The sequence below is a fragment of the Benincasa hispida genome, chromosome 10 (assembly GCF_009727055.1).
Source record: "Benincasa hispida cultivar B227 chromosome 10, ASM972705v1, whole genome shotgun sequence".
Classification (NCBI taxonomy): domain Eukaryota; kingdom Viridiplantae; phylum Streptophyta; class Magnoliopsida; order Cucurbitales; family Cucurbitaceae; genus Benincasa; species Benincasa hispida.
Window position 1 is genome coordinate 2,749,228 of NC_052358.1, and position 15,050 is coordinate 2,764,277.

The 15,050-nt window shown below is 36.5% G+C and overlaps 1 protein-coding gene and 1 pseudogene across 1 annotated transcript; both read left to right on the forward strand.

Moving 5' to 3' along the window:
- Positions 1–1,059: 1,059 nt before the first annotated feature.
- Positions 1,060–10,061, forward strand: LOC120088208 (annotated as a pseudogene).
- A 570-nt stretch (positions 10,062–10,631) lies between these two features.
- Positions 10,632–11,150, forward strand: LOC120088209 (uncharacterized mitochondrial protein AtMg00810-like). The gene has a single exon (XM_039045335.1). The coding sequence runs from the start codon at positions 10,632–10,634 to the stop codon at positions 11,148–11,150; it is 519 nt and encodes a 172-aa protein (XP_038901263.1).
- The last annotated feature ends 3,900 nt before the right edge of the window (positions 11,151–15,050 follow it).

A 15,050-nucleotide genomic window follows, 5' to 3' on the forward strand; every position in this document is an offset into this window, starting at 1 on the left:
TTATCCAAGTATAACTCTTATAATTGGATTTTAACCTATGATGTCTAGGTGATAAACCATTTTATTACCTCACATCACTCACGTATGCTCATAAAACCGGTTACCAACGCTTAATAATTCGGCCATAATCCTCAGGTAGGAGGTATTTTGTAAACCATCATCTTAAGTATCCTCAGCCTTAGACAGAACTATATACCGGTTGAGTTTGTAACCTAGGTTTTATAAGTTTTAACAATTAAAACAGGTGGTTGTTTATGGATTTTAAATGTCTAACCCAATTTTATAACAACTTATAAAACTTTAGACATGCTAAACATCCATAATATACATGAGGCATTCAAATTTAATATAACATTTATATTAAATACGAGAAACCCTAACATGCATACTATATATTATAACAATTATAACATACTTTCAATGCATGTTACATGCTTCCTATGGTGGGATTCTAAATCTAAATAGCATATATCAAATGTATAAATAATTAAACACAGACTAATATGGTTTTAGTTTTGGCAAAAACAAGTAAACAGAAGCCTAACCATTACAAAACAGCTTTCGAATCGCTACAAAACGAACTCAAGTAGCTTGAATCGGACCCGAACTATCTGAACCGGACCAGCCAAGAACCATTCGAAGCTGAACCGGACCAGACCACAAGAGAACCAGTCGAACCGACAGCCCTTGCACATGTTCAACATCTCGCTAAGTCTCGTCGTTTAGCAATGACGACCATCGTCTAGTATTTTGCCAGATCGTTTAGTAAATCCTTGATTGTTTAGCGCGCGAAAAGGTAAACGATCGTTTAATGTCATCGCATAGCATTCAATGCATCGCCCAGCTGCCGCACAAAGCTATGCGAGTGCATATATTGATAATAGAAAATGTTTATCATTTTACAAACTGCGAGTTTTAGGACATAAAACCCAACAATACTCCCACTTGGACTAAAACTCCAGTGGATCAATATATACAAATATATACAATGTTGAGTTTACATGGAGAGAATAAAATGTATAACTACAATAAACTAGGGCATCACAATACCCATAAAAAATGTGCATTGACGATAGAGATCTAAATTGTGCAAGTCCAAAAGATAATTTTCCCCTTCCTCACATTGACGTACTAGTGGATAATACTGTTGGGTATTCTACTTTTTCGTTTATGGATGGATTTTCAGGATACAACCAAATAAAGATGGCTCCAGAAGATCGAGAAAAGACAACGTTCATCACCTTATGGGGGAAGTTTTGTTTTTCCATTTAAATATTCAGGGTAACTTACTGGAGAGCTATGGTTACGTTATTCCATGAATTAATGCATAGAGAAATTCAAGTGTCACACCCCCTCCCAAACTACACTCTTAACTTGAAAGAGAATGTGACGATAGTAGTTACCAATTATTTTATGGCACTTACTGCCTAGCCAACCTCAAGATGAGCTTGGTTGGTGCATGCCCATACTCAACGCATGGCTACCCCTTTTGATTTCCACACTCACCTATCATCATGCCATCGCCTCCTCATGCCCATCGCTCAAGGCCTTGCCTTGCCGCACGCACCACCTAGTTCACGAGCCTCTCGAGGCCTTAATCATTGCATGTCTATCACTAACGCAAGGCAAGCTTTTTGGCCAACACTTAGTTAACAAGGCTAGCTCTTCTAGGTGCTCGCCTAACCTCCAATGACAAGTTCGTCGCCTACCATGTCCTCACTCCAACGCCTCATGGCATCCATGCCTAGTTCCATATTTAGCCAAATTTCCACTTGCTAAGGCTAAACTCAAAACTACTCGAGATTATACACATGAACACTTAGAATTTTCTTCCTTCATCCTTTTTATTTTTCACTTTTCCCCACAATGTAACATTAATTCATATTTAAACCTTCTCAACATATTAGTTGACATTTTGTCTACATGGACGATATGATAGCCAAGTCTAGACCCGGAGAGGAACATGTGGTCACCCTTCGCAAGCTTTTCAAGAGACTGTGAAAGTTCCAATTAAAGTTGAATCCATCAAAGTGCATATTTGGAGTATCGTCCAAAAAATTGTTGGGTTTCGTTGTCAGTCAAGAAGGAATCAAAGTAGACCCAAACAAGATTAAGACAATAGTGGATTTGAAACCACCAAAAACGCAAAAAGAGGTTAGCAGTTTCTTAATAAGATTAAATTACATTGCACAATTTATTTCACATTTAACTTAAATTTGTGAGCCAATACTGGGACTTCTTCGCATGAGTGAAATATGTCTTTGGAATGAAGATTGCCAAAAGCCTTTCAATAAAATCAAAGATTAATTGCAAAGTCCTCAAACACTCGTCCCACCAACTCCAGGACGACCGTTAATCTTATACTTAACAAAAAAGGAAGAATCCATGAATGTATGCTAGGGCAGCACGACTCTACAGGAAGGAAAGGGCAAGTTGTTTATTATTTGAGCAAGAAGTTCACAAGCTACGAGTCGAAGTACTCATCATTAGAAAAAACATGTCGTGCCTTAGCATGGACAGCTTAAAGACTAAGACAGTATATATTGTACTGCATGACATGGCTTATCTAAAAAATAGATCCTATAAAATACATTTTCGAAAAGCCATCTTTGTCTAGAAGGATAACTGATAACGGGCAGAAATGCATGTTGTCATAGTGCTAAGTTATTAAACGATGTTGGATTCTGTTGATAAAAAATGTTAAATTGCATCCATTAAGCATAAATTCTATAATATTGCAATCGCATGCATTCAGCGCATTAGAACTATTGATTTTTGTATTTTTGTGCAAAATATGCGTTAACGCAATGCAAGATTGCAATCATAGGAAATTATCGGTCGAGCGCAACTTCACCGCAAAACTTTGCATTGATCGTGCTCGCAAACATTCTCCTGAGAATGATCGTCGCAACTTGGTTAGTGCAACATGGTGGACGCATCCGGGTGAAAAGATAATTAAGAGCAATGGGATAGAAAGTTGATGACAATCGGATCCAAATTAAGTTGACAGCCGATAACGATCACGAAGTACATTCAGCTTTATCGGTGATAATTATTCGGCGCGTCAATCAGAATTAAAGCTGTCCCATCTGTACAACCGGGAGAGAGAAGCCGCCTTTCACCATGGAAGCCCTATAAATATCAAGTGCATTCTTCAGAGAAGGGGGGAAGCAGTCGATTAATTCACCACTTTACAAGTTCACACCTCTGTCCATAGTTTCTTTCATTTTAAGGGGGACGCGAGGAAGAAAGTGTGTCGGTAGATCGTTCCGGTAAGCTTAGGAGAGCACCAGAAGCTTCAAAGATAGGGAAAGGGCTGACGCCTGGGAAGCAGGAATATCTTTAGGCAAGAATAGAGATTCTAGTATAAAAAGCCTCGGTCAGCAAGGAATTGCTACCAGGCTCTCTACCTTAAACTTCCATTAGCATTTTGTACTTAATGTATTTATAAGAATGAAATTTCTTTCTCTATATCTGTCCACTCTCTGTGATTCATGCATGAGTAGCTAAATTAGTTGAATGGGTTGAGAAGTATTTAGCTAGCACAACTAGGAAATCTTCATTCTTTGCAATTATCTTGTTTATGTATGCTTCATTCGTCCCTTAGGGATACTCGGGAGGGTAGTCTAAGGACAGGATCTAGACTTGGGAAGGTCAAGTCAGAATCTAGGTTTGGAAGAACCAGATTAGAACGCATAAACGAGAGATTGACGCTTAGGAATAAGCACTATTTGTTATTAATGCATCGCATGCATCTTAGCGATAAGATATAATTGTATGTGATCTCCTTGCTTTCATGCATTTTGCATCAACACATAGGACAAGAGTAGAGACTTAGGGATAAGCTCTATGGACATCTTGCATTCAACACATGCGTCCTAGATTAGGAGCATCTCATTTACATTAGAAAATGACTTGTTGTGCATGGTAGTAACATGATCGCATGGTCTGACGCATTCCCAAGTAACACTAGCTAAAGATCTTCTCAACCCGTTCATCGTATACTCATTGCATCTATCAACGCAACTTTCGTTTCTAAAATCCGCCATATTTATTTGTTTCTTTTTAATCAACGCAATCAACAACCAAACACTTTATTTATTTTCCCCATTATCGCAAAGTTTTCATCAAAAATTATCAACGCAATCTATTTTTACAAATCTCTGTGTTCGACCCCAGACTTACCAAGAAACTCAGAAAAATTTACACTTGAATTTCGCTGGAGAAACTTGAGTGCACAATGCAATCCATCAACGCATATCATCCGTATTTCCACTTAATAAAATAACGCATCAATAGCCAAATGGCAAGTATTGCTATCAGAGTATGAAATTGTCTATGTCACTAAAAAGGCCATCAAAGAGAGTGCAATCGCCGATTGCCTAGCTAAATTACCAATTGAAGACTATGAGCCAATGAAATTTAAACTTTCAGATGAAGACATCATGACGATATCCACATTGAATACGACACAAGATCTTGACATGTGGACAATGTTGTTTGATGGGGCCACGAACGAAGTAGGGCATGGTATAGGGGCTATTTTGATATCTCCTTATAGGAAGTTATATCCTTTAACTGCTATACTTTGGTTGCACGAACAATATAGCTAAGTATGAATCATTAGTATAGGGGTTCAAATGACTTGTGAAATGAAGATTAAAAAGTTGCAAGTTTATGGGGACTCTCTTTGGTAGTACATCAACTAAATGGGAATGTGAGACAAGAGACTCTAAGTTGATTCCCTATAATAAGTATATCCGAGAATTGCCCCAAGCTTTTGAGTCTATCACATTCAAGTATGTCCCACACAAAAATAACCAGGTTACAGATGCACTGGCCATTTTATCTGCCATGTTTAATGTGGCTTATAATGAAGAAATTCAACCTATAAATATTGATAAGCATGAAGCACCAGCATATAAGACATCATATGTCGGTATGGCCTACCCGAGGGTATCATCATTGATAATGGAAAGAATTTGAATAACAAGTTGATGGAGGAATTGTATACACAGTTCAAAATTGAACACTCAAACACTACTCCTTACCGCCCTAAGATGAACGAGGCAATAGAGACAACAAATAAAAATATCAAGAGAATTATTGAAAAGATGATTGTCACATATATAGATTGGCATGAAATGTTACCATTTGCATTACATGGTTATTGAACTTCAGTTCGTACATCGACCAGGGCAACATCATTTTCTCTGGTGTATGGTTTAGAGGTTATCTTGCCTATTGAGGTCGAGGTGTCATCCCTTAGAGTAATTCAAGAAGTAGAGTTAGAAGAAGCATAATGGACTCAAGTGAGACATGAGCAATTGAATCTCATAGAAGAAAGAAGAATGACTACATTGTGAAGGGGACAACTATATCAGAAGAAAATGACACGTGCATATGATAGAAAGGTTTGACATCATTGCTTCCAAGAGGGAGATTTAGTGTTAAAAAGGATCCTGCCATTTCAAAATGATTATAAAGGAAAGTGGAAACCCAGTTATGAAGGATCATATGTGGTGAGAAAGGCATTTTCTGGGAGTTATTTTAGATCTATTAATTTTTCTTTTCTTTTCTTTTTTGTGATTATTTATCTTGTTTTCATTCTCTTTTATCACCTTTCTTTATTGATGATACACACAAGTATGTTGTAACTTCTTTTTTACAAGGTAGAAACATGCATGTAGATAAAAAAAATAAAAAGGTGTAAAAAGATAGAGATTAACATATTTTGAAAGGAGAATGAGTTTTTTTTTTTTTTTTTTTTTTGTGCTCTTAGAAAACATGCTTTGAGGAGTAGAAAAATTCTCAAAGAAGGATTGAAGAAGATGGAAGTTTAGAGAGAAAAAGTAAAGAGATGAAAAGAATGGAGAAATATATTTTTTTTTTATCTTGATATTTCACGAGAGTGTTTCAAACTATATGCATTTTTACTTGGTTATTATTATTTTTAGTAAGTAAAAAAAAAAAAGAAAAAGAAAGAAAAGTAAAAGCATCTAAGCCTTTATAATAACAATAATAATAATAATAATAATAATAATAATAATAATAATAATAATAATATTATTATTATTATTATTATTATTATTATTATTAATTTTCTTTTAAGAGTGTATGGATGTGTGCAAATGTGATGGTCGCCAGCCTTCTATCAATTTGATTTTTTTTTTTTTTTATGTAATGATGGTGCATCATTGGCAGTCTGCCATTGATGCTTAGCACATTTTTTTATTATTATTTTTTAAAAAAATTTATAATTATATTATTTTAGTTATATTTTAATAATTTTAAGTTATTTTAAATGATTCTTAAACAAAATGTTGTTTTAACTTTAATTTTTCTTTTAAATTTTATATTTCAGTTCCTTTTTATTGACATTTATCCATTTTATTTTTTATTACATTTAATTATTTTATTTTACAAGTATTTTATTGTATTGTCATTTCGATATATCTATGCTATAGATTTTATTACGCCAATATTGTTAATGCTTACTTGCATTATTTGTAAAAAATATTATAACGATGGATTTTAGAAATATTTGGGAGTCCGATTTTCTAAAATCTTGAAGTGAGGAAGTCGATTTCTTTGGGACTCCGAGATCAATTTCCAATATGTTTTTATTAAAATCCTAATATGTCCATGTTTACATAATTTATTATGATGCTTCTTTAATTATGTTTTGCTTGTATAATGTTTATATTAAATCTTACTTGATTTTTAATTAAAATTTCTCAAAGGTTTAAAATCCTTCTAATTTAAATTTCTCTACGTTTTAAATCTTTCATAAAACTTTTTTTAAATCACTTAAAAAGTTTTTTTTTTAGAATTACTGTTTTTGTGTTTTCAAACATTCAAAATTAATCTATGATTTCAAAAGGTTTCCTAATCAATGCTTGCTAATACTTTGTTTTCAAGATAGTTTTCCTTTAAAAAAAAATTCTACGATGGAATCTAGGAAATTTGGAAGTCCAATTTCCTAGAATTCTTGAGGTGAGGAATCACATCTTTGGGAGTCCGAGATTTGATCATAAGAGAAAATGAATTTAATTAATTTTTTTTAAAAAAAAATCCTTTATTAAATGGCTACTCCTACGACAGATTTTGAGAAATTATAATAATTTCTCGCATTCTTTAGGTGAGGAATTTTTCCTCAATTATAATATAGCATAATGATGGAATTTACTCGCTTATTTTATGAGATCATTATTTCAAATATTGGAGTAATGGGGTAAAATAAGATATTTGTTTTAAAACCTTTTTTTCTAAATGAATTTCTTCAAAAAAAAAATTAATTTTTGATTCAAGATTTAAAATAGGGCCACCGTTTTTTAAACGAGTGTTGTGGGTACTAACACCTTCCCTAGACACAAACAACTCTCCAACTCAACTCTAGTTTTTGTAGACCATTTTTATTTAATTTTATTTAAAAATTATTTATTTTATTTCGGTATCCAATCACACCGTAAAAAGGATTGATGGTGACTTCTTTTTATTTTCTTGTAAAATTAACCCTTTTTTAGGATGTCGACCGCTCCGCGTCGTCTTGGAAATGTGATGACAACGCATTATCACTGATGGTATTTCTAAGCCAATCAAGATAGCCACTGAGGACGACAATAAATTTATTGAACGGTTAGAGGATTGGGATAGTAAAAATCAACATATCATCACTTGGCTCCGTAATACATCTATACCTGCTATTCATGTTCAGTTTGATGCATTTGACGATGTTAAAAGTTTGTGGGATTTTTTGTTTACTCGTTTCCAGTGTGTTGGATTAGCTCATCATTATCAGTTGCACAGTACTCTTGCTAATCTCAATCAGAAGACTGGTCAATTAGTTAGCAAATATTTTGCCACATTTTAGCCAATTTGGACACAATTGGATCAAGCTAAAATCAGTGTCGGTCATCCCCGTCTTATTAAAGTTCTTATGGGATTTCGTTTAGAATATGAGTCTATTCATGTTGCTCTACTACATTGCAATCTTCTACCTTCACTAGACTTAGCAATTCAGAAAATCCTGTTTGTGGAAAAGCGACTCGGTATCATTTCTTCCAAGCAATCTGAGGTGGTTATTGCAAGCACTCATATGTATAGTACTCCTATAGCTTTCTTCTGTAAAAATTGTAAGCTCTCGGGGCACAAATTTGTTAATTAAGTCGAATGCAGGCATTGTCACAAATGTGACCATGTTCTGGACAATTGTCCCATAAGACCACCTCGAACTCCAAGTCATCCAAAGACGAGGAATTTTACTAAACCTTGTTCTTCCTTTACCACTGTTGCTGCCTCCTTTACTGATTTCGATCCTTCCTTATCTAGTTTTCAGTTGAGTGATCTACAGGACTTGCTAAAACAAGTGATTTCATCCAATTTCTCTACTCTTGCAGTTTCCCCGGGTAATCAACGGTTTCTTGACTCCACTTGTTGCAATCATATGACCTCTGATTTTTCTCTTCTGACTACACCTACTCCTACAAAATCGCTCCCCCCCATTTATGTTGTTGACGGTAATTGTATGGCCATATCCCATGTTGGCTCCATTGACACACCCATGTTGAAACTTTCTAATGTTTATTGTGTTCCAAACCTAACATTTAACCTTTCATCAGTCGGACAATTGTGTGACCTTGGCTTAACTATTTCTTTTTTTCTACTGGGTGTCAAGTTCAGGACCCACAGATGAAATAAATAATTGGTATGGCTCGCAAAGTGGGAAGATTGTTTTAGCTCACATCACTTAAGCTCCTTGCTTGTTCTATTTATACTCCTGTCACAGACTCCACTATATATCAGTGGCATCTCCATCTTGGTCATGCTTCCTCTAAAAAACTTCGCCATTTAATTTCTATTAAAAATCTTAATAATATTTCCAATTTGTTCCTTTTGATTGTTTGAATTGCAAACTTGCAAAATAGTCTGCATTATCTTTTTTCCAGTCAAGTTCTATATGTGATCAACCTTTTAACTTAGTTCATTATGACATTTGGGGTCCTGTCTCTACTGCTAATGTCAGTGGTTATCGTTATTTTGTTTTGTTCATTGATGATTACTCTCGATTTACATTGATATATTTTCTTAAACATCATTCAGACTTATCTCAAATATATATTAATTTTGCTAATTTAGTTCAAAGTTAGTTCTCCCATACAATTAAAGTTCTTCAAGTAATGCCTTGGAATATAAAGACTCCTCCAATCTTTTTTTTCTCACTCAACAAGGCACTCTTGTTCAGCACTCTTGTCCTCATACCTCTCAATAGAATGAACGTAAACATCACCACATTCTAGACTCCGTTCAAGCCCAACTCTATGTTTGCCTCTTGTCCAAAGAAATTTTAGGGTGAGGCTGATCTTACCTCTATGTACATAATCAATCGTCTTCCTTCTTCTGTCCTTTAAAATGTCTCTCTATTTAAACGATTATATGGTACTCCTCCTAACTACTCTAATCTCAAGGTTTATTGTTGTGCTTGTTTTGTTCTCCTACATCCACATGAACATACTAAATCGGAACCACAAGCTCGTCTCTGTTACTTCCTTGGCTACGAAACTAAACACAAATGTTTCCGTTACTGGGAACCTCTTTCTCATAAATTATGCATTTCACGTCATATCACTTTTTGGGAGCATGCTATATTCTCCAGCCTCTCGTCCTTTCATGCCTCTCTCTCGAGTTCTCATCCCTTTCTTACTAATGGGTCTATTGATCTTTTTCCTTCATCCAAGTCCTCTCATGATACTGAGCTTGAGCAATCTACACTAGTCTCTATCGATTCTAATCAAATTCCTGTCTCACTTGTTGAATCGGAAGATGTTCATGACCCTACTTCTCTTGTTCGATGCTTCACTCAGATAAGGATACCTCTAACTCATATTCGAGATTTTCACTATTTTTTCACTATCGTCTCCTTGGTTGAACCTACCTCTTTTCATGAGGTGAATACTAACCCTCTGTGGCAGCAAGCAATGAATGAAGAACTCCATGCTTTAGAAAAGATGCACACATGGGACTATGTTGATTTGCCTCTGGATAAAAGACCCATTGGTTGAAAATGGGTTTATTAGATCAAGGCTCACTCTGATAGTTCTATTGAATGATATAAGGCTCCACTTATGGAAAAAGGGTATTCTTAAGAGTATGGGATCAATTATGAAGAGATATTCGCTCTTATATCATGGATGACATATGTTCGGAGTCTCCTAGCAGTTGCTACAGCCAAACAGCAGCCTCTTCTTCAAATGGATTTCAAGAATGCTTTCCTTAATAGGGCCTTATCTGAAGAAGTATACATGCAACCACTACCAAGTGTCTCTCCTCCATCCCAAAAAGTGTGTCTCCTTCGTCATGTGTTGTATAGTTTGAAGCAGGCTTCGTGCATTTAGTTTGCAACTTTCAGTTCCTCCATCGTTCAACTTGGATATATGTCCAATCCTCATGACACGGCGCTCTTTACACGTCAAACAACTCATGGTACTATTCTTTTTCTCCTATATGTCGATGACATGATTATTATTGGGGATGATCCTCAGGTTATTTCTAGCCTACAGTGTTATCATGGAAAGTAATTTGAGATGAAAGATCTAGGTTCACTTAGTTACTTTCTTGGTCTCGAGGTATCAATGAGCTCTGGTGGTTACTCATTGTCTCAAGCGAAATATGCCTCTAATCTATTGGCTCATTTAGGCATCACTAACTCTGCCATAGCACCAACACCACTTGATCCTAATGTTCGCTTGACTTCATTTAATGGAGTTTCTCTTGAAGATGCCAGTCTCAATCGTCGTCTTGTTTGTAGCCTTATTTATCTAACAGTAACTCGTCCAGACATTGCATATGTTGTTCATATTATTAATCAATTCATGGTTGTTCCACGAATCATTCATTTTATTACTGTTCTTCGTATTCTTCGCTATGTCAAGGGTACTCTAAGACATGGACTTCAGTTCTCTTTGCGGTCATCCCTAGTGTTGTCTGGCTACTCTGATGCTAATTGGGCTGGTAGTCTTATTGATAGGCGTTCTACCTTGGGTTACTGTTTCTACCTCGGTGACTCTTTCATTTCTTGTCAAAGTAAGAAACAAAGTATTGTTTCTCAGAGTCTGAATATCACACCCAGGCTGATGCTATGTCAGAATTAATATGGCTTCGTTGGCTTCTCGTTGATATGGGAGTTTTTCAACAGTCTGCGACTATCCTTCATTGTGACAATCGTAGTGCCATCCAGATTGCTCACAATGATATCTTTCATGAACGTACCAAGCGTATTAAGAATGACTATCCTTCATTGTGACAATCGTAGTGCCATCCAGATTGCTCACAATGATATCTTTCATGAACGTACCAAGCGTATTAAGAATGACTGTCAATTTGTTCGTCATCATCTCCTAAGTAAAACCCTTCTTTTACGATATGATTCCACCACTGCTGATGTCTTTGGATCCTTCAACAGTCTTACCTACAACAACCCACCATTAAATCAGCTTTTAAATCAGATTACCACCATCAAGCTACATAGGAGCAATTTTTTGCTATGGAAGTACCTTACTCTTCCAATTTTGAGGAGTTATCGCATTGAGAGGCATTTCATTGGTGAAAATTTTTGCCCACCTATGTTCACTGAATCTCCAGCCGCTGCAACTTCACCTGTAACTCCGATAGCTCCAAACTTTGCAATTGTCACTGTTGTTGGGCTAGGCACCACGTCTGGACAAACCGGCACAAGAGCTTCAAGCTCTTCAACAACATCTTCTCCCACCGTGAGTCCTCTATATGAATTTTGGATAGCTACAAATCAACTCATTTTAGGATGGCTTTACAACTCGATGATAGCTGAAATTCAACTCAATGACAACTTAGAATTAGCTGTAGTCTTGTCCCAACTCGATCTTTAGTTTCACAAGTCCTTATTGGACTTGATGAAGAGTATAATATAGTGGTCACAACAATCCAAGGAAGGGTGAACACTAAGTGGTCTGATATGCAATCGAAGTTGTTGATTCTTTAAAAACGTCTTGATCTGCAAAACACTTATAAAACAGCATCATTTGGTAGCACATCCTCAGTGAATCTCACCACAAGCAGTGGTGGAAACAAACAACAACAGTCCTTCACAAGTAGCAGACCTTCCCAACAGAACAACGAATCAAGAAGGAACAATCGAGGAAGAGGATGCGGTCGTAGAAACTATCATCCTACTTATCAAGTATGCTTCAAACAAGGTCATACTGCATTGACCTGCTTTAAACTAACTGGCTATCATTTTCCCTCCGATTAGAATAGCAATCAAATCTCTCGGAGACAACCATTTGCAGGGAATGTTCAACAAAATGGACCCAACACTCAAACACAACAGTCTAATCAAGCATTTCTGGCTACTCAAAATAACAACTCATTTATCGCCACACCTGAATTGGTCATTGATCCTAGATGATATATGGACAGCGGGGCTTCGAATCATGTGACCTCAGACTCTACTAGCATGACACATTCATTTGAGTATGGAGGTAATGAGAAAGTAACAATCGGTAATGGTAGTGCCTTATCTATTTCTCATATCGATTCATACTCTTTAGCCACTGTTGATGGAATGTTGAATCTGAAAAAATGTCTTATGTGTTCCTGAAATTGCTAAAAACCTCATTAGTGTGTCAAAATTGCTCAAGATAACAAGGTGTTTATTGAATTTCATGATGGTTATTGTCTTGTCAAGGATATTACGGGCAGGGTGGTGTTGAAGGGGGAACTTAAAAATGGGCTTTACAAAGTTGGAACAACAAGAGCCACTGGTAGTGCTTCAAGTTCGGTTGATTCTTGCTTGAATTCAGAAGATAAGATAATGGCTTTCTCTACAGTTGTTTAGAATAGTTGTGTTAATATTGTTGTGTCGAAAACTGTTTTACATAGGAGACTTGGACATCCATCCTTAAAAGTTTTACATGATGTTATTAAAAAATGTAATCTACCAGTAAAAGCCAATGAAAATTTCAATTTCTGTGAAGCTTGTAAGTTTGGAAAATCTCATGCTCTTCCTTTCTCATACTCTAAATCTCATGCCCTTGCTCCATTTGATTTAGTTCATTCAGATTTATAGGGTCCTGCCCCTATCATGTCTTTTGATGGTTACAGATATTATGTATATTTCATTGATGATTTCAATAGGTTTGTTTGGATATATCCCTTAAAGTTAAAAAGCAATGCAGCCCTTTGATCATTTCTTAAAAATGATAAAAAGTCAATTTGGAAAATCTATTAAAACCTTTCAATCTGACAATGGAGGTGAGTACAAAAAGGTACATCAAATATGTGCTTACCAAGGGATTAAGTCTAGATTTTCTTGTCCTTATACATCATCTCAGAATGGAAGAGTTGAAAGGAAGTATCGACACATAGTTGAAATGGGATTAACTTTACTAGCCCAAGCTTCAATGCCCATAAAGTTTTGGTGGGAGGCCTTTATGACAGCCACGTTAATCATTAATGGGCTTCCATCTACGGTGTTAAGAGGACGGTCTCCCATGAAAAATTAATACAAAGATAGTTGAACTTCTATGATCTCATAACTTTTGGTTGTGCCTGCTACCCATGCTTCAGACCATACAACTCTCAAAAGTTTCAATACAAATCAAAAAAGTGCATTTACTTGGCCCTAGTCCAATCCATAAAGGACACAAATGCCTCAACTCATCAGGTAAAATTTACATTTCAAGACATGTTGAGTTTGATGAAAATTCCTTTCCTTGTGAAACAGGTTTTGAGCTGTCAGGTGAATCATTGAACTCTTTCAGTTCAAGTACCTCAGACTATCTTCTGAGTGCTCCATGGGGACTTCAATCCACCGAATGGTTCAGTCCATTGCTAATAGCCCAATCTAGCCCGACACCTTCTCAACCTATGCCCAACACAAATGGACCGGCCAAACCCTCAGCACTTCCTTGTGCCCAAGCCCCACAATCAACAGGCCAACACAAGAACATTCACCTGCGACATATATACCATCACCCAACCCATCTGGTCCCACCTCCCTTCCTTATGTGTCAGCTTTTTCCCCAAACCGAGGGGATCCTTCCCCAAGTTCAGTCTCGACCGACTCATTGTCTTCCTTAAGCCAATCTACCTCTCCGTATCCCACCACCCAACTACCTCTCTCCACTTCACGGATACCCTCACCTAAACTAACGACCATCCTCAACCTCCAATTGGTCATCCCATGATAACGAGAGCCAAGGCAGGTGTCTTTAAGCCCAAGGTGTTGCTATCCTCCTCCACAATAGACTGGTGCAACACCGAACCTTCAAAAGTGACAGACGCCCTATCCACACCAGTTTGGAAAGAAGCCATGGATCATGAGCTTCAAGCTCTACGTCAAAATTGAACTTGGATCCTTGTTCCACCTGCTACTAATTAGAATGTTTTTGGGTGTAAATGGGTGTTCCGGATCAAAAGAAATTCTGATGGGTCGATTCAACGTCACAAACCAGACTTGTAGCCAAGGGCTTTCACCAACATCCCGGTGTAGATTTCTTTGAGACTTACAGCCCTGTTGTTGAAGCTCTAACTATTCGGGTTATATTTTATATTGTTGTCTCTCATAATTAGGAACTTAGGTAAATTGACTTCAACAATGCTTTCCTCAATAGGAAACTGGATGAAACGGTTTACATGTCACAACCACTGGATACATTGATCCTTTATTCCCTAATCACGTCTGCAAGTTAGAGAAGACTATCTATGGATTAAAACAGGCTCCTCGAGCTTAGAATAGTATGCTGAAATCCACCTTGACATCATGGTGATTCGTTAACAGTCAGGCAGATACTTCATTATTCATTTACAAACAATGGACTTCTATTGCGTTACTCTTAGTTTATGTTGATGATATGATACTCACTGGAAACAGTTTGAATCTAATAAACAAAATTGTTATAGCCCTTGGAAAGAAATTTCTTCTAAAAGATCTTGGCTCCCTCAACTTCTTCTTGGGGATTCAAGTTTCTCAGACTAACTCAGGGCTCCTTTTGACACAATCTAAATACATTGAC